General features: G+C 30.9%; 2 protein-coding genes across 2 annotated transcripts; both read right to left on the bottom strand.

Annotated features, from left to right (window-relative positions):
- Positions 1 to 34: 34 nt before the first annotated feature.
- LOC108905520 lies at positions 35 to 26,353 on the bottom strand. The gene is made up of 29 exons (XM_018708404.1): positions 26,332 to 26,353; positions 26,046 to 26,090; positions 23,625 to 23,819; positions 22,860 to 22,916; positions 22,340 to 22,540; positions 21,572 to 21,640; positions 21,307 to 21,387; positions 20,953 to 21,147; positions 17,184 to 17,231; positions 15,946 to 16,146; positions 15,371 to 15,427; positions 15,017 to 15,217; positions 14,700 to 14,957; positions 14,137 to 14,187; positions 10,032 to 10,127; positions 9,813 to 9,854; positions 9,484 to 9,678; positions 9,333 to 9,389; positions 8,858 to 9,058; positions 8,673 to 8,777; positions 8,514 to 8,546; positions 8,227 to 8,412; positions 4,731 to 4,778; positions 2,978 to 3,178; positions 2,101 to 2,157; positions 1,230 to 1,430; positions 944 to 1,174; positions 639 to 689; positions 35 to 299 (listed from the first exon to the last, which is right to left on the bottom strand). The coding sequence occupies exons 1-29, from the start codon at positions 26,336 to 26,338 to the stop codon at positions 109 to 111; spliced, it is 3,561 nt and encodes a 1,186-aa protein (XP_018563920.1). The 5' UTR covers positions 26,339 to 26,353; the 3' UTR covers positions 35 to 108.
- LOC108905593 (probable chitinase 10) lies at positions 12,938 to 18,035 on the bottom strand. Its single transcript, XM_023454327.1, has 9 exons — positions 18,014 to 18,035; positions 17,184 to 17,231; positions 15,946 to 16,146; positions 15,371 to 15,427; positions 15,017 to 15,217; positions 14,700 to 14,957; positions 14,137 to 14,187; positions 13,706 to 13,818; positions 12,938 to 13,058 (listed from the first exon to the last, which is right to left on the bottom strand). The coding sequence occupies exons 1-9, from the start codon at positions 18,018 to 18,020 to the stop codon at positions 12,993 to 12,995; spliced, it is 1,002 nt and encodes a 333-aa protein (XP_023310095.1). The 5' UTR covers positions 18,021 to 18,035; the 3' UTR covers positions 12,938 to 12,992.
- Positions 26,354 to 27,958: the final 1,605 nt, after the last annotated feature.

Genomic DNA, 27,958 nt, shown 5'->3' with positions numbered 1-27,958 from the left:
CACAAAATCAAATAATTTCGTTAAAAATCAGACTTTATTAAATTTTATAAACAAATATAAAAGACTATTAATAATTACAGGTTAAATATATTATAAATTATTAAAATTCTATCTCCCTGCTTTACGGTTGTTACAGGGTACATTTGTAGGATAGTCGCAAGAATGAATCGCTTGGTTCCAGAATAGATCACCAGCACATTGTTCCTCTATTGCTTTTCCACCAACACATTCGTAGAATTTGCTACAGTCAGTCGGGTGAGGCAGATAAGTTCCGTCCGGCTGATCAGCACATGTAGGATCTGAAGATTATAAATTACTTTTAATATACACTATCCTATCTATAGTATTGGAGAAATATTAAGTATGCAATATAGTATTTTAAATCATATATAAAAATATGTGAATGATCAAAGACGATCATAAAGTGAGGTACTTTTAAGTAAGTGGTTTAGCATCAGTTGTAGTTGTTGTGGTAGACTACCAAGGTTACATTGTTTGTGCTAGAAACTTTTACATAGGTAACTGAGATGAGATTAATTACGGTAGACATTTCTACCACAATAATCTACTACTAATACAATAAACTATCATATTTTACAGTTTTATTAAAAGCGATTGCTAAATACTTAAATACTTACTAATGGTTGTCGTACTAGTTGAACTAGTTGGAGAACGTGTTGTGGTAATCACTGAAATAAAAAAATAGGTTAACAGAACTTACTTACAAAATTTTTGTTGGATTCAACCTAAGAGCATTCACTCTCTTTTCCAAATTGGTTACATTACAACTGACAAGATCAAGACCTGCTGTTTTACAACTACTGCAAAGAATTGAAGAAAAAGAAAAGCTATGACGTCTGACACTTATAATGTAACCAAATAAATCCCAAAAACAAACAAGACTAATTTATCTGTCATTTGAAAAATGTTTGTTTCTACTAACCTCTATCGCAGTCTACATTATCCTTGTAATCGCAGGTATTAATCACGTGATTCCAGAGCAGACCATTAGGGCAAGACATTACAAACTTGTTACCCTCGTAGCATTCATAATACTTAGAACAGTCTGAGGGATGAGGTAAGAATGTTAATTCATGAGACGGGTAAGGGCAGTCTGGGTCGGGGATGTTGCTTCCTGGTGTGGTGGATGTGGTACTTGTGGTTGTGGTGCTACCTTAAAGGCGAAGTTTAGAAACGCTGGACAATAAATATTAAGTACTTATGGTTACCTCGAGTGCAATCTACGTTCCCGGGGTAATCGCAGTAGTTATAATTGGTGTTCCAGTGTAACCCTTCTGGACAGCTCATCAGATACCTATGTCCTTGGAAGCACTCCCAGTATTTGGCACAGTTAGTCGCTACAGGAAAAAATACGAGTTCGTTGGATGGGAAGGGACACTCTGGTAATGGACCCCAGTCTTGAGTTGGCGCTACAAAAATAATGTAATAAATAAACAATTATTGCGCGTGGGGAAGATGTGAGATCGTCATGAACAAATAGTAATAGTAATAGTTAGTAGTCCTTTCTCAGCATTAGCCAGTAATCTTTGTGAACTGCTCTTGTTGTACTTGATCTGGGCTCTGTGGGGGTGGACTTGCTATCAGAACCCCTAAGCCCTTATATCCATTTCGGTCTGTTTTAGTTCCAAAGCTGCTACAGACGGAAGGAACTGTTTCTCTTCAGTAATTGGCCGCATCCAATGCTTCTAAGCGTTTTTTTATTGCAAATTGCGTTTTTTTATTACAAATGCTTCGATAAGACGCGAAATACACATCAGCGCGGACTTAGAGGTCCGAGTCCGTTGCCACAGAACCTAGCTCGAGAACAACAAGGGCAGATCAAAGATTACTAGCTAAGCTAAGGAAGTGCAAGTACAGAAAAAAATCCTCTTTTCGTTATTTCTTTCTCTATTTCGTAATAATTTGTAAATATTATCTATTTTATTTTTTTTGGATTTGCAATAATTTGTTTCACGAACCTCACGTTTGTTTAACAATTGCTTTAGCGAATTGCAACGAAGATAATGATTAAACTTGATATAAAATTAACATTGCCAGTTTTTAGTAAACATTTTTGTATGTGTTTTTTGATATACTTACTAGGAGATGCTGTCGATACTGTGGAATGTGGAAATGTTGGGTAACTTATTATTGCATCTGTAAATAACATCATGTGTTAAATTTTGATTTTTATATATCACCAACAAAAACAAAAATTAAATAGTTTCTGTTAGATTTTTGTTTTAGAAATATCGTATCCTTTTCGAGTTGCTAAGTTGTCCTTCAAAATATGTATCGGTACTTATAAATGTAAAAATTAATATACTTTTGGCATCTCATTTGGCATCAATCAATTTTTTGACAACATGTGAACGATATGCAATTCAAATTATCTCTGTCTGTCACATTTTCATCAGCAGATTATGAATCTGGAAGATAATAGAACGATTCTGAGAATCTCACTGAGTAATCAAGTGTTTCAAACTGTCAAATTATCTGATATCAAATTGATGAAAGACTGGCACTTCAATTGAATTGAATCATAATTTAATCCGGATAGTAAATAATAACGCGATTGTAACAAATCTTCTTGTTGTGATTTTTTCTGTCCGAATCAGAATTGTTTGTTCAATTTTCATCAAAACTCAACTTATCTTCTTTCAGTTTAACCGAGTAGGAAAGACATTGGAAGCTATTAGAATTAATTTGAAAACTAATCACTGTGTTGAATTGTAAGCAATCCTCAACTGGTAGTGGCCGAAGATCAAAACTTAGCTCTTCAATTCAAAAGAAATGACAAGAAAACTGATTTCGTAGTACCTATGATAATTCTCATTATCGTTTCATTTTTTCCGTTCTTCATCTAAAAATTTCCGAGTAATCTCAGCTAACAATGAAACTACTTTTTATTCTCAAACCATTCACCGAAAAATATTAGGAGAAGGATACGCGAGATTAACAGATGCACTATATTCACCTGGGTCGCAGCCGGCTAGATCTGGACTGTCGCATCTTGACTGAATATCATTGAACTCTAACCCAGTTGGACAACTCATGGGATATCTCGCTCCATTATAGCATTCCCAGTATCTCGAACAATCTCCCTCATAAGGAAAACGTACCAAGTCTGTAGAGGGGAAAGGACAAAGAGGACTAGGCGTCCATGGATCCACCGCTCCTAAAAATTAAAAAAATTTACGGTGATTTATTTTCCATGTAAGGTTTCAGTTTTTGGACCGATGAAAATGCAAATTAAAATATCTCAGATTTAATTTGTGGCAAATACTTGAGCTGGAAAAATAAATATTGCAATACTTAAATATTCGTATTGATATAATTGTTATCGCAAGCAATATTGTTTATTTGACACACATTTTCGCTGTTTAAATAAATATATTCTCATTTAGTATTACCAACAAAACGGTTATTTTTTCATTTATCTCTGAGGTAATCACTAATAATAAATCGTATCAAAGTATACTTTAAAAACAACTGATATATCATTTTCTGTACAATTTTTCACATCATTCGTTTTGTACTTCATTCCCATATAATATATATGTATATTGTGTTTAAAAAAAAAACAGTGACATAATTCCGCTAATCATTCTTGGCAGAATATCTTTGTTGTTTTTTAAAATTTAAGTATTTAAGTCCGTAATCTCTATATTTCTCATTTTACCCGATCATATTTATGTTATGTTATTTAATGTCAATGTCACACGATGTCTCTTGCAATTATACGAAAATCAGCTCCACACTTAGAGCTACAGAATCGCCAACATTGAATATCATCTACTTGTAAAACATGTCGAGTTCTATTTTTTATTATCATGATCCACTTTAGATAGAGGAAAAACTATTACTTAGCATAGCACAGTAAGTGCATTACGAAGCAGGTTTTTATCTAAAATACAACTACATTGGAATAGGTCTTATTTTCTGTTCATGAAAATAATTTTCAAAGTATTTATATGTCCAACTAATGTGATTCAGAATTATGCGATATAAAAATTGTGGAATTGTCGAAACAAATGTGATACTCTAAAGAAAAATAAAAAAATATATTATTACCAATTTTTAAAAATGTAAGGCAAGAACTACAAAACTACAAAAATCTTGTTTTCTAAGACAAATTTCCCTTGTAGTCTAGAAACAATGCTTCTAGAACTTTACTAGAATTTTTTACTATTTAAACACTGATGTGATATATCAGGGAAAACGAAAAAAACCTTACAACATTTTTAATTGAACACAATGAAATAATACATAACCTGTCAAAAGTTAAGAAATACCAGCTCTCGGATACAGGGTGATAATTGTTGAAGAATAAAACGTTACTACGCTAAATATCATCTGAACAAATGAAACTTATATGCATAATACCACATGGAATGATATGTAGCTTGAAAAAAATTACATCACAACCAAAACCAGTGGTTATGCTGTCACATTTTGCTGAAAAATGGTGATAAACTATAGGAAAAAAATAAATAAATATAATTTATATAACACACCAGAATCTTCTTTTCCTCAAAAACCGCTCCAAAAAGTGTTCATTTGTCACTTTTGAAACATAATTTCAACTTTTGACTGATAGTACAGAGTTTAAGTTAGACCTGTTGCTTTTTTTACTCTTTATTAATGTATTAAGATTAAGCTAATTCAAACAAATATAATATATGAATTTATGAAATAGACCTGTTATTTATTATTATTGTCTTACTTACTTGTGAAAGATACCAGTAAGGATGCAGCGACAACAACTGTAATTATGCCTGAAATTATAAGAATAATTAATAAATCTTATGTGTTTATTTTACTATTATTATCACATAAAAATATTTAACACTGATATTTTACTTTTAAATTTGGGAATCATAATGTCACCTTTCTCTGTTCAATTTACTACTTCTATTTTATTCCATTTTAATCTATTTTTAACTGTCTAGCCGATAATTTAAGCTATTTTATTACGTACTTACCTATCATGATGCAAGTTTGTTCTTTTCACGAAAACAACTGTCTACTGTTAAAATTGGGGTACCCTATATATTACACGAAAAATATCCTTATTTACATATCGGTGTGTAATATAAATAAGATAAACTTTATATGCAACCAAATTGGAGATTTTTATCGAAATCTAGGATAATACTTCATACTGATAAGCAGCACAATGTGCTTTCAGTGTGATGATGATCAAAACAAAATAGATTTCCTTTTTTTTCAAGAGGTTTGCCGTCACTTGATATAAGAGGGTTGTCGAATGTTAATTATAAAGGTAACAAATCTATAAGGGATATGAGGACATTAATAAAAAAATACACTAGCAAATTTCAACACCCTTTATCTTGAACACATTCTAAATTGCTCTGGTACATTCATTGGAAGAATATAACATGAGTAATATGTTTTGAATAACAACCTTTTTTTTGTTTTCACCTAACAAATCATTAGTTTTACATATTTGTTATTAACTAAGTTAAATCGTAATAAAAAATTTGTTGCGTCAGTTTCTAAAACTCATCTAGTTGTATCTGAACCATTATAAATTATTGTACTCGTATTTTGTTTTTCAGTCAGTTGTTTTCGGTACTTTAAATTCAGAGTTTGTTTAAAAACATTACTTCAGACCAAAATCAGAATATTTTTGAACGTAACAGTATTTCAAGCTTTAAACAGTAGCAGTCCCTGTTATTAAATTATACATTAACCAATTTTATGCATCTTTAAGCTTAATGAGAAATAATTGATTTATGAATTATTTTTCAAGGACCTTGAGATCATAAAAATGAACTTAATGTTAAGAGAATTTAGTAGATAGCAAAGTACAAAGTACTATATGTATTTGTAGTACAGTATGTTACGTACTTACGAACCGGAAAATAGTTTTTAAGAAAGTGACTGGATATGAAATGATAAACAATGCCACGTGATTTTTGCGTAGATTATGAACAAAAAAAAAATGTATTTCATTTTTTCAAGTGGTTTGCGTTCACTTGATATAAGAGGGTTGTCTAGCGTTAATTAAATAAGTTAATTATATTATTTGTGATTGAGTGTAAGAATCATTATCTTCTCTAATCTCTCCTTCATTAATTTAGTGGGCGCCAATCAAACGCTTAAAAAAATAATAAGATAAAATAAAATAATATTCAAAATTATTTCTATTTTATTTTTTTTAATAAATATATATACTATTTAAATTTCAATAAACATACTGGGGTTTTCAGGATTATTTACCCAAATTTAAAATTTCAATTGGGAAGGTCAAAAAACGATCTTTATATAAATGTCCTCAACGTTCGACGTAGATTTATGAAATTTGGGCAAGTTACAAACCTAAAGTTTGATAAATACGGCAAGCAGTAGCGAAAATATCGGCTGCTGTCATTGTCACTAAAAATCACAGAAATTCGACTTCGTTGGGTATTTTTAGATTTGATCACTACTTGTATATCTTAGTCGTATTTTCAAGAAAATAGTAATAATATATTTTTTTGAATTATGTTTCCATACTTTTTAACAAATCTAAAATAACTATAAAACTATTTGTTTTATAAAATAAATCATTTGATTCTTTCTAAAAAAAAAATAATCTTGTAAACCGTTTTTGAGAAATGAGAATTATTTTATTGAAAGGCTTGCTAATAGCCATATAAGTTAAAAAAGGTAAAATACTAGAAAATTATAAATTTTTTCGAATATAATCTTTTTTTCAGAAATATTAATAGAACCAAAATATAGTCCGTACGACATTTGTTGAAACTGACTTTCTTGGAATTAACCTCACTCATAAGAAATTTAATTGGATTTAAAAAAGTTGGAAAACAGTTTTTTTAATCCAAAAAAAATATTAACGCATTATATTTTCTCGAGTTTCTCAAGACAAGTCTAAGCCCAATGTTAAACAAATTTTATAAACCTGTACAAAGTAACTATTTTGCTACATAAGACACGTATTTACTAACCAATCGGAAGACAGTTCTTGAGAGAATAGATAAAAAATAAAACAATGAATTTCCAGGAAAAATTAAAACAGAGTTAGCTGCGCAATTATGAGTAAAGAACAATGAGACATGAAGTGAAATAAGTGTCGCATGATATCTATTTAAATGTGTGTGATGATTACAGTGCATTTGTTTTTATTAAAGGGAGAAACCACATTAGGATGCTGATTTTCAGAAGTTCCTCATGATTTTTTTTTTTGATAGGGACAAATTGAGTAGAATTTGATTAAATTTTTCAAGTTGTTTGTATCCAAAATTGCCCCAGCAACTCACCAGAATTTTCTAACATTAAAAAATGCTTAAAAAACGTACAAAATATACAAATCAGCATGTATGTATGATTTATCAGCTGATAAAACTAGTGGTCAGATCTTTATATTCCCATGTATCTGCTGAACAGAAATCCTAATTCAGATTTGACTCATAATGTCACAAATCCTTCCTAATCTTAAAAAAGCTTAAAAATCCACAAAATTAATTTAGCTTTTATGATCCAGTAATGATTTAGCAGCGAATCCGATATAAGAATTGCCCCAAAAAAATCACCAGAACTTTCTGACATAAGAAACACCTTAAAATCGTTAAAATTCTCGAATTTTAGAATGATAAAGCTACTAGTTAATGCAAAAATATATTATTCCCATGAATTCAGTGCTATCCATAGAAAATTTCTCGGCTCCCAGCTATAAACGAACGGAAAGGCTTTAAATCTAATATAGCCTAAGCATTCACTTATAAACGCAGAAAGGATTATTCAACAAGCATAAAATTTATCAAAGTCTAAGGTGTAGAATCTTAAACGAACAGAAAGCCCTGTATGAATTTTGGGTGCTCATTACCAATCTGATATCAGAATCACGTTAGCAGATCAGTTAATGCTTTACACATTTCAATAATAATCTTTGTAATATTTATTTAGAGATTATCTGGATATAATTAGACTTTAAAAATAATCTTCTGTAGCTAATACTGACAAAATCTTGTCTACCTTGTGTATTATCCCTATTTTGCTTTTGACAAATTAACACTGTTGTTTTACACCAACTTACTTGTATAAGATCGTTAACTAAGTTTGATTAAGGACCTGTTTATAATAACCAAGATACCAATGCCAATAAAAAATAGTAAAAACAACTGTATAAAGGAATAGATGAACAAATTTCTTTAAAAAACTATAAAGAACGTAACTTTATTAAATTATACAAGTTTAGTTAATGAAATTTTAGAGTATTACACTGTACATTACTGGGAAAGTCGCAAGTGAGTGCTGCTTCGTTCCAAACTAGATCGTTAGGACATGTTCCTTCTATTACTTTATGGCTAACGCATTCGAAGAATTTGTGACAGTCATCTGGATCGGGAATGTAAGTTCCATCTGCTTTATCCTTACATAAGACATCTGAAAATTAAAGAAACAATATAGTTTATTATATTTTGCATCGTAACACTTCCGAGATGGATTGAAGTCTTGAAGAGAACTCACACAATAACTGTACTCACCATATGGATTACTTGTGGTGGTAGGTATAGTAGCTGTAATGGAAAATAAATTATGAGAATTGATCTTTTCGAATGGAAAATCAAAAATTAAATAATTTGAATGAATGAAGTGACTTCCAGTATTAATTTTGGACACAACAAAAGCAGTTAAATGGTTACCTGTGTTTCCAGTTGTCTTCGTGATATCAGTTCCAGCTGTCGATGTCGTCGTGGTACCAGTTCCAGGAGACGTAGTAGGTTTTGCTGTTGTCGTTGAATTATTATCTGAAAGCAACAAGTGCAGGTTGAAGGAAATTCAAACTTCAAGACACTGGACTGAAGTTGGATTCGTATATTCCACTTACCGGCATCGCAGGGAACATTGTAGGAATAGTCGCAAGTTTGAGCAGTGTCGCTCCAATACTGACCGCTAGGACAATTCATCAGATACCTGTTACCTTGAAAGCATTCCCAGTACTGAGAACAGTTGTTCACCACAGGGTAAAAGGTGATTACGTCAGATGGGAAGGGGCATTCTGGTCTTGGGCCTGGATCTGAAGTTGGTCCTACAAAAAGCATTTGTGTCATTATAAAGTAAGTATTAAAGAGAAGCTTACTTTTAACGTAGTTTTTGCATTCATTATTCTAAATAAATTATTATTGGAAAAGAAGATGATGATTGAAACAAGTTGAATCAACATGTTACGTAATTAATTTTTTTGTGAATCTAGAAATGAAGGTCTTTAATATCCGTGTACTAGACTTTATACTTCAACTTTGTATAGAAGATATTATTAGACCTTGGCTTGAACTATACCCTGTAAATTATTTTTTACTTACCTTGAGATGGTGTGGTTTGCGTGGAATGGGAAAATGTCGGGTAAATTATTGTGACATCTGAAAAGTTTAAAATTCATGACATATTTCTGTATATGGTAAATAAAATGACATAAAAATATTATGTTTGTGCAATTTATAGAGATTTTCTTACCTGGATCGCAATTGGCAATATCTGGACTGTCACACCTTGATTCCGCAGCATTGTACTCTAAACCGGATGGACAGTCCATGGGGTATCTCGCGCCTTCATAGCATTCCCAATATTTTGAGCAGTCTCCTTCATACTGAAACCGCGTCAATTCCTCCGAGGGGAAAGGGCAAAGGGGACTAGGAGTCCATTGTGCATCTGGAAGTAAAAAATATGTAAAGGATTACCATATTACAGTAGACATGTTTTTTTTTGAATTTGCGTTTTAATAATTCACGGGTTTAAACATTAAACAGTCAATACGCAAAAATAATCATTATTTTGGTACTTACATGCAGAAGATACCAGTAATGTTGCAGCTATAAAAGCAGTACCTGAAATAAAAATTATCCAAAATTATATGTCAATTGATATAATTTATATTATTACCTTTCAGTAATAATAACTATAATTTAATTTTTGCAAAATCAAAAATTTAGAATAAAATCTGCCAAATGCTTGTATTTACTTAATTTAGAATTTTAATTCATGCTTTTTTATTTTGTACTTACAAGCCATGGTAAATAATTGAATACTACAACTGAACAATAGTTTGAGTAGCAAACCAACTGATCGGATGTCAATCATGATGTTTCCTTTTATACCTCCTCAAACAATAAATTTTTATTTTTGGTATCAATGGAAAAAATATGTGCGATAACATTTAGCTACAGTCAATTAAAGATCAAAATCTGGGATAAGACGTCAGTGATAAGACATGCACATAGCGGAAAACGCATATATTTAAATATTTTTTCAATGGAATATCACTTTTCATAATTTTTTTATTTGTTGCTCTAGGAAGTTGTAGTAAAATTGATATTAATAATAAATATCTTGCACACGCTTGCGTATTCAAAACAACTTTTAAAAGACCATCTTTCAGATTCCTTAATAATTTTTGATATGTTACATTTCATGAGCAGCATAGAATTTCAATATACATATGTCTTTACATTTTTCAATACCTAGGTTAATATTTATAATAGCATGCTAACTACACACCGAAAGCCGTAATCGGTAGAAGGGGAAGGGATGGGAATTTTGACACTTTATTTATGAATAAAATGTTTATGAATGATAAACCACTTTATTATCTCATTATGTAGGTACTTAAAATGTAATTTCAATATATATTTAATATCGTAAACTAAAATTATAACCACATAAATTTTTTTAATACGGAATGGAAGAGTATTTTGTTTGAACAGGTTATCTTTTCCATGGAAAACAGAACAATACACAGAGTTAGACATTTTGTAATAAATATACATCATAAATATACAATAACAAACAATGTTTTTTGAGTTGAAATCACGTTGAAATCCTAAAACCAAGATTGAAAAAAGGGAAATGTGGAAATTTCATTTGAAATTTTAGAAAAAGCTAATGCAGGCTTCATTCCGCAGAAATCAAAATCTATATACAACAAAGAATTGAAGGAATTTCAAGATTGGAAAATCAAAGAAGGGGTGAAAGGATGAAGATGTCTTGCTGGCTTATTTCTCAACTTAAGTGAGCAATTAGCTCCATCCACATTGTGAACTAAATATTCCATGTTAAGTCAACTTTGAGAGTTTACAAGAACATTGAAACTAAATTCGGAAGACTAGTGGCATTTCTAAAGTCTAAGTACAAACATTTTCAACCAAAAAAATCCAAGGTCTGAGAAAGAGGTTCTACTGAATAGTTTAACTGCGTTATATTTATTAAATTTTTTGATTTTAGGTGGCGTTCATATGAGGAGTTTTTGGCGCTTGCATCTAAGCATAAACAATATAGAGAACAAAGGACAGTATATCCACATCATGATTTTAAATACTAAAACGGACAAACCAAGAAACTTCGCTGTGTTAAATGAAGGTAGAAAATATTCTAAGCTATGGTCTCAAAATGTGCAGCATAGAAAGTTCTTTTGCAATTTTCAAAAGGGAAAATCCACACGTCAATGTGTTGGTATTAATAAGCTATCAAAAATCCCTACTGTTGTTATGCGCTTTTTGGGCTTGACAGATTCTAATTTATATACAGGGCATGGCAAAGAAATTATAGTATCATTATATACAAGTGTTGGATAAAATATAATTTTAACAGAGGACACAAATATATTTGAATAAAATTCATAGGCATATCTACAGATTATTCATTAATTCTAAGAAAATTACCAAAGTCGTAGTGGTAAAAGGGGAAGACCTGGCAACTTCTAATATTTTTTAATAATTGGCAAACTGTTCCGTTATCTTATGAAGGTACTTAAAACATATAAATAAATTTTTTAAAATTATCTAATGAGTTTTTTGATAAATGAATGAACAATGGAAGAGGACTATACTTGAGTACGTTATCTTTTTCGTGGAAAACAGTTTTGCAATATATGGCGTTATTCAAGTAATTGTGTAAAAAATTGTTTGTGTTCAGTTGTTTGTCGAATTATACAAAACAATGCATGAGATAGGCATAATTCTGTTATTTGATGTCAAAATCTAAATATCGTTAATATAGCGTCATTTTTTTGGTCTTTAGTTGTATGAGTTTTTTCAACTGAGTAATATTTGAATTAAAAAATTTGAATATTCAAATTACCTTTTTTTAGTTTCACGCAATTTTTGACTAATGAAATCCACATTAATGGGTTAAAACCAGAAGCTATTTTACAATCTCCAAAAATTTTACTTGTTCCAAAACAAGACCACCTTTTAAGTTGTGATATATGGGTAGTATCTATATTTAACATGTATTCATACGCAAAAATAGCAAAAAATCGCTTAGCAATTATTAAATTTAGATGACCATTTTATGAATTTTGTGAAATTGGAACAGCAAAATCAGCAAATATTTAACAGAAGAACTTAATAGCTCTGTTAACATTTACGAACTAATTATTACAGTTTCTCTATCATATTTTAAAGTATGACATTGGTCGAGGTTGCTTCTGAGGCGTTTTGAATCCATTGAAGATGATTCTAGAAGAGAAAGGCTTTCCAACCAAGCGTTTTGACAACTCCAAATAATAAACTAGACCTGATTAATGTTTTATCAGTGTAGGTTCCAAAATTGTTGGTTCCTCAACAAAAACTGTTCAAGTAGAAAATTTTTCAAAACCATTTGAAATGTTTAGATGCAGATCCTAACTTTCTTTTTTAGTATAGTGACAGATGATGGGTACATTAGACCCTGTGACATATATCTATAGCCTTTATCTTCATATAGGAAACTTAGCGTCATCGTCATTTAGAATCAAGCATTGATCCAAAATATGCTGGCCTGCATCATCAAAATGTCCTCATTCACAGAATCGCGCTAGTTGAGAAGCCAGCCAAAGCCCACCCTAGCCTAAATATGAAAAATTTCTCTTGTGGAAAGGATATATGAGGGTTGAAAGAATAGTTAAAGATATGTAGGAAAAAGAACACATCGATTAAAAAATAAAATGCTTTATTAGTACCAAAAACTTAAATAATTAATCACTAAATCTACTTTGTATTACAGGATACGATTTGAGGGTAATCACAAGAGAGTATAAGGTCGTTCCAGAGAAGATCTGCAGCACACTGTTCCTCTATCGCTTTTCCACCAACGCATTCATAGAATTTGCGGCAATCGTTTGGATTTGCAAGATAAGTTCCATCCGGCTTACCAACACAGATGGGATCTGAGGAGTAAATAATTATATTTAGCATACTGTTAGCAATACGTAATTCTATATTTGTTATAAAAAAATATGTATCTATTTATGCAGTTATTGCTTCTACAAATGTATGGCATTCGAGGTGTTGCCTCAGAATTGATAAAATCTTACCTGCTGAATAGGAAGCAGTGTGTTGTAGAAACGGACGATACTGGCGCTCTCATAAAATCAAACGTAGTATTAATAGAAAGGGGTGTACCTCAGGGATCGATATTGGGTCCTTTGTTGTATATTTTATACACAAATGACCTGCCCTCAACAGTTGATGTAAAAACTATTATGTATGCTGATGATACATCTATAATAATCGGTAATAAAAATAAGGAATACCCAAAACAAATGGTGACCGTCACATTAGATTCCCTGGGGGGACTATTTCTATAAAAATAATTTAAAATTAAATAAAGAAAAAACACAAATAATCAACTTTACATACAAAAAGGAGGATAATGAGATTATACATACTACTGGCAATGACATCATAACNTTCCAGAGAAGATCTGCAGCACACTGTTCCTCTATCGCTTTTCCACCAACGCATTCATAGAATTTTCGGCAATCGTTTGGATTTGCAAGATAAGTTCCATCCGGCTTACCAACACAGATGGGATCTGAGGAGTAAATAATTATATTTAGCATACTGTTAGCAATACATAATTCTATATTTATTATAAAAAAATATGCATTTACTTATCACAGTTATTGCTTCTACAATTTTTATGAAATGGTTTACGAGACTTGTATTATTATAATTCAAAAAATAGGCGCTTCCTTTTCCTAAAAAGTTTTGACTGTTTGTGTTGAATAATAATAATTAATTGTAGAAGACGTTCTTAATAATAGAATTTACAAATTTGTGATGATCACTACAGCTTTCTCTCAGATTAGTGTTAAAACTTAGATATAGTTAACAAACGAAATTTACTTACTTGCAGTCGTAGATGCAGTAGGTACTGGTGTTGGAGGCGATAGTGTGGAAACTGGAATAAAAAACCTGATTATTTATGAATGTTTTGTTGGTATTTGTTATATAACGAATTATTTTCAGTAGCTTGTTGTCCACGCCTCCGTTTCCTAGTAGATTCTTGTTACCAGATTTTTTCGAAGCCGCGGCTAGTGGGACTCTTAGAAAGGCGTAGAACTTAGTATTGCTGTTTTTTTTTGTAAAAAAAATAGAAACTTTCTAAATTGGTTTGATACTAAAATAATAGTCAGAGATTTGATTTACCGTGGCCCGAGAGTCAGTAGTGGATTCGTAATTATGCGTCTGTCACTATCTTAATTTAATTGGTGACTGATGACAGCGATGTCGCTGTGTTTTCGCTGTCTACGATGATTTTTTGCTTATTTTACATTAATTTTAATTGAAAATCTCTGGTTCGGTGACATTGTATTAGTAAATAAAAAAAATCTGACATGATACAGATAATCGACAAAAACAAAGAAACTATAACAAATACAACAAATTTTAACTCGACTATCATCAACTAACCTCTATCACAATTAACATTCTCCCTATAGTCGCAGGCGTTTTCCTTTTCATTCCAGTACAAACCACTGGGGCAAGACATCAAATACCTGTGTCCTTGATAACATTCATAGTATTTATTGCACTCGGTAGGATGAGGGTAGAACGTTATTTCGTCAGATGGGTAAGGACATTGAGGATCCGGAGTATTGCCCCCAGGTGTAGTCGTGGTGTTAGTTGAAGGTGTAGTAGGGACAGGGCTTGATGTGGTTGTGGCGTTGTCTGAAAGTAAAGAATCAAGATTACAGTTCTGTGACTAAATTTAGAGTCTACAATATTACTTATGCTGCAATTTGCATTTCCAGGATAGTCACAGTAATTGTATACTGTGTTCCAATGTAATCCAGGCGGACAGCTCATCAGGTATCTGATTCCTTGGAAACATTCCCAATATTTGGCACAATTAGTCGCTACAGGAAAAAATATGAGTTCGTTAGAAGGGAAGGGGCACTTTGGTTTTGGGCCCCAGTCTTGTGTTGGTGCTACAAAAATATATAAACTGTCAATAAATAGTTAATTAGTTAGTTAGTTAGTTAGTTAGTTAGTTAGTTAGTTAGTTAGTTAGTTAATTAATAGGGAATTAATCCAGGTTTTAGTTCTAGAAAGGGAAATAAATAAAGAATTTCTTTACTTACCAGTAGATTGAGTAGATACTGTAGAATGTGAAAACGTTGGATAAATTATAGTAGCATCTGGAAGAAATGAAAATTATGTATTTTGATACTAATGAATCATTTATATGTATAGTACGTATTATATTTATTGACTCTAATTTCAAAATTATCCAGTCTTGCCTAAAAAGTAATTGTAAGGAATGTTTCAACTGCAAAATTTAAATATATTGCAATATTGCTATATTCAAAAACAAATCATTAATTTTTTTATCAATAACTGCATCTACATGAAGATAGAGACTAAATAATAGATAATAATTCGAAAACATTGATTAAACGATCATATCAGCATATGAAATGATTCAAGATGTAAGATCAATGAAAATGGACAAAATTAACAAATATAGTGAATCTAGATAAAGGCTCCACTTTACTTCAGTCTGATGCTACAAATTTGGTTAATCCAAAATTTTCAAGGTTTTACATATAAATGCTCCACAAAACGGCGTTCGGTATTTCTAAAATTTTTTAGTTAAAATTCTTTTGAGAGGAAGTATATTCATATACACTTTTATAATTAACTTGCATAGTTTTACCTGGGTCGCAATTGGCAAGGCTTGGAGTATAACACCATGACTCAGCAGAATTGAACTCTAACCAAGTTGGACAGTCCATAGGGTATCTCGCTCCATTATAGCATTCCCAATATTTAGTGCAATCTCCCTCATATGGGAAACGGACCAGATCTGTGGAGGGAAACGGACAGAGAGGACTAGGCGTCCATGGATCCACCGCTCCTAAAAATTAAAAAAATTGACGGTGATTTATTTTCGATGTAAGGTTTCAGTTTCAGTGGGAGTCCACGGGTCTTCAGCGACTAAAAATATGTTGAAGAAATATTACAATTTACACAGAAAACTAAACAGGCACTATTTGTTGAATAATTTTTGTATATATAGATGGGAAAAAATCTGAAGATACAAGTGGCTATGTCAAGAGATTGACTCCAACATACTCAATGTGGTGCAGTTCTACACTTGACATATCCATGCTGACAGACATTATCTTGCACTATTATTAGGAGGTTCCAGAATCTCTTGAATTTCATGTCACATACTACTTTAGAATTGTCAAAATCCAATATTTCAACAAAATGTACTCAATTAGCAGGGGTAACACTGGACTGCTCTGAGAATGTTGCAAAGGGTGTCTTCAGTGTAAAAATTCGTTCCTAATATGACAAATTAAAATAATGCATATCATTAATTTGGCCACTTATTGAACGCCATCAATAATAATAAATCATTTTTAAGTGCAACCAGATAGTGTCAACACGGTGTTTATATTTTTTAATATATATTTTCTAGTTTTCATTGCACTTTAATTTCTCAATTCTTTATTGCTCATCATCATTTTTAAGTGCACCCAGATAATGTCAATATGGTCTTTATATTCTTTAACATATTTTTTTCCAGTTTAACTGTAACTGTACTTCCACAATTCTGTATTATTCTACCAAAATAAAGTAACACAATTTAATTATCAAACATGGTTAGTTGTATTCAAACTGCTAAAGTAAATGTTTTGAGTGAGGAAACGAAGAACAAAATGTAGATCACAACAACCTATAATTTCTCTCTGTATACGTTATGTGATAATGTGACATACAGTTATAGTATTAATATTATTAGTGGTCAAATTAACAGTAAGGAAAAAGTTGGATCAAAGTTTGATAAAATTAAAATTGAAAAGAAAAATTTAAGAAGAACGTCATAGTATGAAAAAAAGCTATTATTCTTGAATAATTACACAGAAATTAGTTGAATTGACTTACCTGTGCCAGCTACTAATAGCGTTGTAGCTACAAAGAATGTGACTGTATCTGAAATGAAGAAAGGTTTAAAGCTGGCGTTTCATGGATAAGAAATAGCACTTTTAGTAAGGCCTGAACACCGATGTAAATATTGGATATACTTTTTCTGTTCTATCGGAAATTTTATAAAAATACTGAGTGTGATTAGTACCGTAACCGATCTTCTTTATTCAACATGTGTGTAAATTTCAGGTATTGTAATGATAAACATAAGAAGTAAAAATATGCTTTTTTTCCTTATTTTGAGATGCCTTAGAGTTAAATATAAGTTACTAACGCTTGACTTCATTTAAACATTTAATATCTATTTCTAGTCCCTGATACTAGCTAAATATAAATGATATTGTGGGTTATATTAGAATTATAGGTAGTAAATAGAAAGGTAAATTTTATTTTTCTAATAATGTACACAAAAGTGAGGGCTTTTTCATGGTTGAATCTATACGAAAATGGTATATTCGTCTCTTATGACGAAAACAAAAATGAGTTTCAAGCTTCTTGAAATTGAACTTGAACGGAAAATGCTTTGTGCACACCTAATAATATAAAAATAAAAAAATAAACTTTTTACTTGGAAAACGTTAGCGGCACTAGAAAAATACATAATTCATAATTTGCTTAATTATAGTTAATTTTACATTAACTTGAACATACGAATAAATCTAAAAGAATATACAGCATTTTCAACTTGTGGAAATACTTTTTCATTAGCAGATTTTTCGCAATCGCATAGAAAAACGCCGTTTAATATAAAAAAATACTATTTTCGTTTTGAAATACATCATACTTACGTTTCATGATGAAAGTCTTCTTCTTACAGTAGTACTGACAGTTGTGCAGGATTAGGGTCGTTTTATACCTCCAAAGGGATTAACTTTTAAAGATAATTTTACTGATAAAGATACAATTTGTTTTTCTTAACTTTTTGTCAATAAAAATTCATTTCCTTTATTCAAGTAGGTACGTGGCAAAACAAAATCCTTGATTCGTTGTATTGGAAAAAGAGGAGGGGGTTTTGGATTAAAAATATGTATTTGCATATTAATAAAGGTATCAAATTTGCATTGAAAAATGATCTATATTTTGTTTTTACCAATATATGTCTTCTTTTCAATTCGAATTCATATTTGTATTAAAAGTATTCTTTAATGTTAAATTTAAAGAAAATGACGTAAAACAAATTTTCTTGGATCTTATCAGATAGGTTAGTAGACAAAAATATTAATATTAATATACCTATGCGTCTGCCCACCATCACTTTGATAATTTTCTTGCTTTTTAAAGATTTGGTAATGAACATGAAAAGATTTTTCAAATTTCAGAAATATGAAGGTGCTCAAAATCTAGATAAAAAAATATTCAGACAGACTGTTGATGCCACTTTTTCTCAAAGTTTTAAGCATAGGTTGGCACAAAATCTCAAAAAAAAAAATATATTAAATTTTGGAGGGTCAATTTAGTCTGAAAAAAATTGTACCTAAAATCCCATTAAAATTCATATATGAATCCATATATGAATGTCAATGATAAAACTGCACAGGTGTTTTAGATTTGTATCTTGACACTGACATGATACAACAGGAAGAAGGTACTCAAAAAAATCAATCGAANTCTTGGATCTCATCAGATAGGTTAGTAGACAAAAATATTAATATTAATATACCTATGCGTCTGCTCACCATCACTTTGATAATTTTCTTGCTTTTTAAAGATTTGGTAATGAACATGAAAAGATTTTTCAAATTTCAGAAATATGAAGGTGCTCAAAATCTAGATAAAAAAATATTCAGACAGACTGTTGATGCCACTTTTTCTCAAAGTTTTAAGCATAGGTTGGCACAAAATCTCAAAAAAAAAATATATTAAATTTTGGAGGGTCAATTTAGTCTGAAAAAAATTGTACCTAAAATCCCATTAAAATTCATATATGAATCCATATATGAATGTCAATGATAAAACTGCACAGGTGTTTTAGATTTGTATCATGACACTGACGTGATACAACAGGAAGAAGGTACTCAAAAAAATCAATCGAATCGAATGGCGTACCATTTATCAATAGTGAACTGTTGCTTATTGGAATGACATTAAAATATAGTTGTAATGGTTACATTAATTTATAAGTAAATATAGTACAGAAACTAAAAAAAAAATACGACGGAACGGAAATGACGGAATGACAATAATATTATATTGATTTTAATCAGTGACGGCTGATTTGGGGGGTTAAATTTGTTATGTGCACTCAATTTAACTCGACTTGCAAAATTCGTTGTGGTTTTTTATTATTAAACGTAATTTGTTCATGTATGGTTTAAAATTTTGTTACGTACGTATTGTTTCTTGTGTTTTTTTAAAAGATTGTAAAAGTTGAAATTGATTGTCAAGACAGACTAACAGTAATGCTATCTATTGAAAAATCAGCGGTGCGAGAAATACCTAACTTTAATGGAAAAGTAATAGAAAAGTATATATCGAACAAAAGCAGAAGAATGGACTTTCACTATAGAAAATAATGTTGAACGCATTTTCCCTATATTTTAATAATACTTAAAATAAAACTGCCCAATTATATTTAATTTTTTTTCAATACTTTGTACCGCTCTCCCTGGTATGGAAGACAATAACCGCCACTGATTTTAATATTATGCCTTATCTATTTTTGGCTAATTTCTAGGAATACTATATATTTCATCGCAACAATAATTGCTTAATAGAGGTAATCTATTTGAACTTTGTATTGCAAATTTGGTAATCTACACATACATATAAGTCATTGCCAGGAGCAGTACTATTTGTTAGAGTAACAATCTTCATGCTGTTGGTACTTTCTACTTTTTCCTCTAGAATTTTTTATTCGCGTGTGGTATGGAAAACTAATTTGATCTCTTATATGGTACAAATGAAGAATACCTAATAGCTTTGTCGAATTGTTCTCATTATGAAAATTTAACATGATTTTCTTTATCTTGGCACATTATAGATCATAACACTTGTTAAGGTNATATATATATATATGAAACGAATTCTGGATTTTTACTTCAAGTTTTCTCAGGTAACATGGAAGCAGGGCAGGTGTATGTCTATAGTAGGTGACTCTAATGGCGTTTTAACTCAGCTTATCTCTATACCACGTCGCCATGTTTACTCGCTAGATGGCAATAAACCAAAAAGTATAAAACGATTTGTCGGACTTAAATCAAATTTTGTATGTCGGTATTCGTGGTGTAGATGTCACTTTTTGAACTACTAACTAAAGTAATTGCATTTACAGAATACGCTAATATCCTCCGGTTCAATTACGAGTCACCCTGTATGTTTGATTTTAATATATCTCTATCTGTATCTTGTATTCCTTGTGACATGTCTATTTCATTATTGTTAGTGAGCTGGTACAGCATCTGGTGTATCAGCTTTTCTAATGATGTTGAATAATTTGAATTCCATTTAATGCAGTTTTAGTTAATTTTATCCTATTTATAAATTTGGAAATTTTTAAGTAAATTTGGGCACTTTTCTCCAATTGTTTTTACGTTTTGGAATCTCGCCAGTTTTTCCCAATCAAAACAGATTGTTAAATATGATGATTGAGGTAAGTCTGAAATTAAATATACTACAAAAAAGCGCATAACAGAATTCTTGAACTACAGAGAGGGGGAAAGAGCTAAAGTTTGGAACATTAATAAAACACATAGTTTAAAAAATCTTATTAAGAATACAAATTAAAAAAATAAATCAAATCTTCTTGCATCTGTGTCACAATCGACATTTTCGGCATAATCACAAGTGTGTGCCGCCTGGTTCCACAGCAAGTCACCAGGGCAGTCCCCTACTATTACTTTCTGGCTAACGCATTCGTAGTATTTGCTGCAATCATCTGGATCGGGTAGGTAAGTTCCATCTGCCAGACCGATACACATAGGATCTGAAAAATATAATTAATTTAATTGACGTAATGTTTTTAACCATTACCCAAAACTCTGAGAGATGTACTAGATATCGTTTTATAAAAGATTTCATTAAAACTCCGAGGAATCACACGGTATCAACAGCGAATATAGAAAAATTAAAGGGCTTTACTTACTTGGAGTCGTAGTAGAACCGGGTTCTGTTGTTACTATGGTTGTACTTAATTCAGTTATAGTGACTTCAGAACCTGTAGTTCCTGTAATAAAATGCAAATTAAAAAAATGTCGATATCGAACTAGTATTTGTCTCTTAAAATTGCTTTAGAGACACAATATTGTAAAGAGGTTCCTAAACTGGTTTTATATGGTCAACTTGATCAAGATACAATTTCTGTGTGAAAACGTTTCTGATATTAAACGACGTCAATATTAAAAGCTTACCTGTGAAGTCAGCTGTAGTCGCATTATCTTCTGGTGTTGTAGATGGACCAGCTGTGGTTGTGGCGTTATCTGAAAGCAACAGCTATAACTGAAGACACTGGTGCAAAAATCGCTGCATTTTAAATTAAAACTGACATTTTTACACTGATAGAATTCATAAGGTCCAACAATACACATAAAAGTTTTGGTAGTGATCCGTTTACCTTGTAAAGGTAACTAGAAGACAATAAAGTATTCTTGAATAATTCGAAATAGACTCGCTATGGCGTTCCTTGGGGACTTTTCTTAATTATTTGGTTTTGATCTTATACAACAGATCCTGTAGTAGATTCTCTACTTCAGATATGTACTCTGTTGTGATCAAGATATCAGTTATTTTTCCCTTGTTGTTTAGGAATACCTATGTCAATTTCTGCAGTTTCCTTCTGTTCTTTGACAACTTGGATTTCTTTTCTATACAAATTCGGTTTCAGGAGTTTGGCAGTTTGTAATTTACGTGCTGTATCAGCTCTTACTTCTTCTGAGACTTCTTGAGGCAAACGTCAGCATGTAGTCTCCAGACCGTTGATGATTTTCTCCTCAGGATCGTTGGGACTTGGTTTTATATTTGCTTAATTATTATCTAATAAAAAAATACACCAAGAGGAAGCATCTTGTTTGGTTTATTTTATTTACTAAATGGTTTTAAAAAAATTGATTTAATTGGCTCTTGCATCAATCACTTCACCTTAAGGAAAGCTGAAAATCTCTTACTGAAATTTTACTTACTTCTACTGCAGTCGACATTTTCAGCATAATCGCAATAATCAACCAATGTATTCCAGTACAGTCCGGAAGGGCAAGTCATAAGGTACCTATTCCCCTGGAAACATTCCCAGTACTGAGAACAGTTATTCGCTACAGGGAAGAATACTAATGCGTCAGATGGGAAAGGGCACTCTGGTTTTGGACCGGGATCTGGAGTTGGTGCTGAAAAAGAGTAATGCATAAACCTGAAGTAACGAGTTCAGTGGAAAACTATGAAAAATATAGCCACGAGGTACTCATTGTACTTTGTTCTTTAACAGAGTCCACTAAAGCAGTGACGGAGCAAAAGAAAAAAATCCACGTAGAACAGAGTTCATCGTAGTTCATCGAGTTCAGTATGTGCTGACCTTATTGGTGCGCATTTCGTGGTCAAGACTAAGATGAATTTATTCAAGCATGTAAATTTCTAGAGTGCTGGTAGCGTACATAAATATGGAAACTGCTAAAAAACAGTACCAATACTATTATTGCCTATACTTACAAGATGTAGACGTAGTAACCGTAGAATGTGAGAACGTTGGATAAATAATTGTAGCATCTGAAAAAAAAGGGAAAATTATATCTTTGTACTTATTCTTTAAATTAGCTACACATTTTTCATTGCTTACTCGACACGTTACTTTAAACTTTTAAACATTGGGTACTAAAATCAGATTAAAGCTTTTAAAATATACATACATATATTCGTATTTATAGCTGCGCTTTGATTAAGAACAGCGTTGAAGATATTTTAACGAAAAACAAAAATGTTTAGTATTGCCAGAAAATGTATTTAACTAGTTATAGATATTTAGTAGTTTATAACAATTTCTTTCTGAAGTGCCTATTTGATTATATATTTTTTGGATAACTTCAGCGTAATCCAAATTATCTACCGTAAAAATATCATCAATACAGATTATGAAGTTGAAAGATACAAGTAATTCTAAGAAATTAATGGAGGAATCAAATCTGAAGTGGACTGTCAAATTATCTGATATAAGGTATGAAATTTGAACAGACACTTCACTATAATCTTCATGGCCATAATAACTTTCGATTGAGTAATAATTTACAAAACGCTATAGATGAGATACACAGACCGTTTTATAACACAATCCACATTTACATGCCATAGAATTCATACAAGAGCTTCTAAAATTCGAAGTCAAATTGAAACCGAAAACGGCGTTTTTATCTGAGTACTTCTTTTTTATAAAAAAATCAGTTTCCTGTTTAAATAATGAAATCCCCTCTCTCGTCTTACCTGGATCACATTTGGCATTTTCTGGAGTGTCACATCTTGAATCATCAGGACTGAATTCTAAACCACTCGGACAGTCCATGGGGTATCTAGCTCCTTCGTAGCATTCCCAATATTTTGAGCAGTCTCCTTCGTAGGGAAAACGAGTAAGATTCTCCGAAGGGAAAGGACAGAGGGGACTGGGGGTCCATTGCGCATCTGGAAGGGTATTAAAAAGTTACATATCTATTTAAATTATTTAAGGTGATTTAAGATAAGTAGTTTTTTATCATCTAATAAAAGTTTTACACAGAAAAAATACATTTTTTCGACTTGAATTAATTGGTATGTCGTAATTGATGACAATAAATTTTACACTAACTGATATTATTGTAATGGACATTAACCTATTTAACAACAATGATACTATGTACGCTCCTTATAGTGATTTTTATGTCAGTAAGGAATCTCTACTTATTATATTTAATAAAAAAATATATTTTAGTAAGTTTAACAATAATTGCTTAAATTATTCAAATATGTGTATTTTCTCTTATAATCTTGAGGATGATTTACAACTATATCGAAACGTAGGAAAATAGGCTAACTGACACCTTTCGTAACGTAAATATTTTAGTACTTTAACATTTGAGTTACATCTGTTTTATGATAAATTAATCAAATAAATAACAATACGCTTTTAAATTCATTATCACTAATAATGACCAGGGTGGATCTGTTTTGAGGCGGATGTGAGAGGGGGCAAGCAAATTTTTTCTGGATTACCTTCAGTAAAACTCACATAATAAAAGTGTAGATCTCTAGATCTGGGAGAGGTCCGGAACATTTTCAAAATTGCAAAAATGTTTAAAAAATAAAAAAAAATACCTATTTTCTGAGTTTTTTATTTATATCTTGGTACCTATGCATTTTGGAAGAATATTGAAGAGGAAGTTTTAGAATTGAGTTTTGTACAATATACTGTAAATTAAAAATCATTTTTTGGATAATCTTTTCAAAATATTTTAATTTCTCCGAGGGCATTCTAATTTTGATAAAAAAAACTTTAGAGTATAATAAAATAACACACCAAATTTCGTTAAAATCGATTACAGAGTTTTTGCAAAATAATTTGAAAATAAATTTTGGAATTTTCAAAATGTTGCATACATTTTTACACAGCCTCAAATAAAGCATATAGATACTTGAACATTTTTTCACATAGAAAAGACCGCTCAACCTTTCAAATGGTTTAGAACGGCCACAGTAAATTTTTAAAGTTATAATTTTACCGATGCTTTATTTGAGGCTATGCAAAATTTTGAAAATTCAAAATTTTTTTTTCAAAATTTAAAAAAAAATTATTTTGCGAAAACGAACCGATTTTAATGAAATTTGGTATGTTGTTTTATTTAAGTAAAGTAAAAAGTTTTTTTACCAAAATTAGAATGCCCTAGGAGTTATTAAAATGTTTTAAAAAAGTTATCCAAAAATCTTGATTATTTTGCCTTTTTTTCATCAATTATTGCTGTTTTGCAATATCGGTAATAAATTTAAATTCTTAACTTGCAGTATATTGTGCAAATTTCGAATCTAAAACTTTTTTCCTCTTCAATATTCTTCCAAAATGCATAGGTTCCAAGATATAAGTAAAAAACTCAGATAAAATAGGTATTTTTTTATATTTTTTAAACATTTTTGCAATTTTGAAAATGTTCCGGACCTCGCCCGGATCTAGGGATCTACACTTTTATTATGTGAGTCGTAATGAAGGTATTCCAGCAAAAATTAGCTTGCCCCCTCTTACACCCAAGAAGTACATATATGTAAATTAAATATCCAAGAAAGTTACAGTTATAAATCAAAGTCAAAACTGAAAACTTAAAAAAAGTGGTATTATGACATTGGAAAGAGTATTTACAATACCACAAAGGATTTTTATTACTATAACACGTTTAAAAATTAACAAACCTAAAAATTGACCTGTCCCAACATTATTATCAACAAAAATTACATTATTTCTTACTGAATTTATGCTTAACATCAAAGGCGTATTCTATATTAAATAAAAAAACTAGTTATTTAACTGTTTATAAGTACTTTTTGGAAAGAGCAAAGAGAGAATAATCTGTTCATTGTGGCAATTGTCGAAAAACTTTCAAAATAATGAAACAAAAAATAAAGCGATGGAAAATATAGTTACATTTAGAATGTACCTTCATTTAATAAAGTCTTGTTTTCATTTTATCTACATCATCTATACATATCGCTATCTAAGTAGTACATCGCTGGCCTTTTATGTTATCTTTATTTTTTTACATACGTACATTTTGTTCCGAATCATGTATGTTATTGATAATTATTAAATAATTGTAATGCTGAAGTTTTTTTATAATATTTATCTTTTAAAATACAAAAAAGTTAGGTCCTTATTTTGTTACTTACCTATGGAAGCAACCATTAACGCTGCAGCTACAAGTTTGACTTTATCTGCAACCGAAAGTGTAAATATTAATTTTATATTAGCTGTTATTATAAAAAATCACTGGGAAAAATTGTTTTATTTTCTAAAAGAAGAAATTTTGAAATATACTCAATATTTAGTATCCTTTTATCATTTATTAAAGAACATCCAATTGTGATTTCGGAAATATATTGACACCAAAGCGAATTTTAACGACAGTGAATCTCAAATTTTTTACTTGGATATTTAGAATATGTTAATACTTACATTCCATGATGTAAGTTGGTTCTTCTCACAATAACTACTGACAGGTGAGCAAAAAACAGTGTACCTTTTATATCTCTTAAAAGAAGTATATATTTTTTCCATATCATAAAAGCTATACGTAAGATAACATATATATATGCAACAGAACTGAAGATGTTTATCAAACTCTGGAATAATAATTGACTGATATAGATAAGAAATACAATAAGTGTTATGAAATAAGTCGATTCGTACAGATTTTCTTCACGGGCAGCTTACCGTGACTCTCCATTAATTCTTAATTATCTATTTTAGGTGGAAGCTGCAAGAGAGTTGTCCTGTATATTGCAACACAAAATAAATATTAGACAAAAAAATTTGCACTGAACATCTTTTATTTGCAACGTAAAATTTCGCTTGAACCTGGCGAATTTTTTCACGGAAACGTTTCAGCTTTTGAAAGAAGCTGTTGCGAATGGATTTAAACGTGGTCGTTAGTCAACTGAAGATGATCCTCGACCAGGAAGGCCTTGGACTTCAAGTGATGACTCCCTTCGACTTTAATGGAATTGTGCATTTTGAATTTTTGCCTTAAGGTGAAACAGTGAACCTTGTGTACTATCGACGCGATTTACTGCGACTACGTGTAAAAGTCCGCAAAAAGAGACCAGAGGTCACTAGTTTTATGGCAAAAATTAGATTTTCTGTCTTCCCACACCCTCCTTACTCGCCGCACCTGGCAACTTTTGATATTCATGTATAACCTTTAGTACGTCGTGATGGTTATGGCAGGGGAAGATAGAATTTGATTTTTTAGGGTCTGAACTGGTTGAAAACTTATGAATGGTAAGTTACTCCTTTTATCTTATAATAAATCTCGATCAGAAATATTTTAATATTCCGTATTTATTAAGATTCACAACTGATAGATAATTGTTGAGTGTGATTAATGGAACAGCTAGAGTACCAGCCAGAAATATATATTTTTAAGTATAAATGCCATTCCGTACAGTTTGCGACAAATGAATGTGCTTTTTGCGAATCAAAATTAGACGAATAGTTGTACAGAATGAGCTGATGGCCAGGAGTTTAATCTGAATATTTGGCTATTACAGCTTTTCTTGTAAAATTTGTAAGACGAAACATTTTGTTAATTAATTATAATTAAAATCGGACGGAGGTTCCTTACACGTGATTCTGCGTTACAATCTACAGATAAAGCAGGATAAACCAAACGACTGAATGAAAAATCATGAATTATTTTGCTCCATATTATTTATTTACTTTAGTATACCTACACGTAAACCAAAATTTGATTTGGATTTAATAGCGCCTTTCATACATAATAACAGGTTATAAAATCATTTGTATTACCGAGCTGTCACTGATAATTGTTAATTGTGATGGATGAAACAAAATAAAAGGTCAGCATGATTAATATTTGCAAAAAGATATTATCAACACTTGAATATAACAATAAGTGTTATTATTTACCGTTTTATACTTCAGTTCAACAGGTCGTCGAGTCTATCTGTTCCTGTAAAACATTTTCTTACGTATTCTGCATATATAAAGCTATTGGAACTATTGTTGGTTTCGGCTATGTCTTATTTTTGGTCTTTTACCACACCTAACAAACATATTTGTC

The sequence above is a fragment of the Anoplophora glabripennis genome, unplaced genomic scaffold (genome assembly GCF_000390285.2).
Source record: "Anoplophora glabripennis isolate ALB-LARVAE unplaced genomic scaffold, Agla_2.0 scaffold53, whole genome shotgun sequence".
NCBI lineage: Eukaryota > Metazoa > Arthropoda > Insecta > Coleoptera > Cerambycidae > Anoplophora > Anoplophora glabripennis.
This window is presented reverse-complemented; position numbering and strand designations above follow the sequence as displayed.

What these genes read in the sequence shown, in the direction of transcription:
- LOC108905593 (XM_023454327.1), bottom strand. An exon ending in AAATGCAAATTGCAGCATAA is followed by an intron (nt 14,958 to 15,016) that starts GTAATATTGTAG and finishes CTTTACTTTCAG; the next exon opens with ACAACGCCACAACCACATCA. An exon ending in TACTGCATCTACGACTGCAA is followed by an intron (nt 13,819 to 14,136) that starts GTAAGTAAATTT and finishes TTTACTCCTCAG; the next exon opens with ATCCCATCTGTGTTGGTAAG.
- LOC108905520 (XM_018708404.1), bottom strand. An exon ending in CAATGTTCCCTGCGATGCCG is followed by an intron (nt 8,778 to 8,857) that starts GTAAGTGGAATA and finishes TGTTGCTTTCAG; the next exon opens with ATAATAATTCAACGACAACA. An exon ending in AGTATCGACAGCATCTCCTA is followed by an intron (nt 1,431 to 2,100) that starts GTAAGTATATCA and finishes TTATTTTTGTAG; the next exon opens with CGCCAACTCAAGACTGGGGT.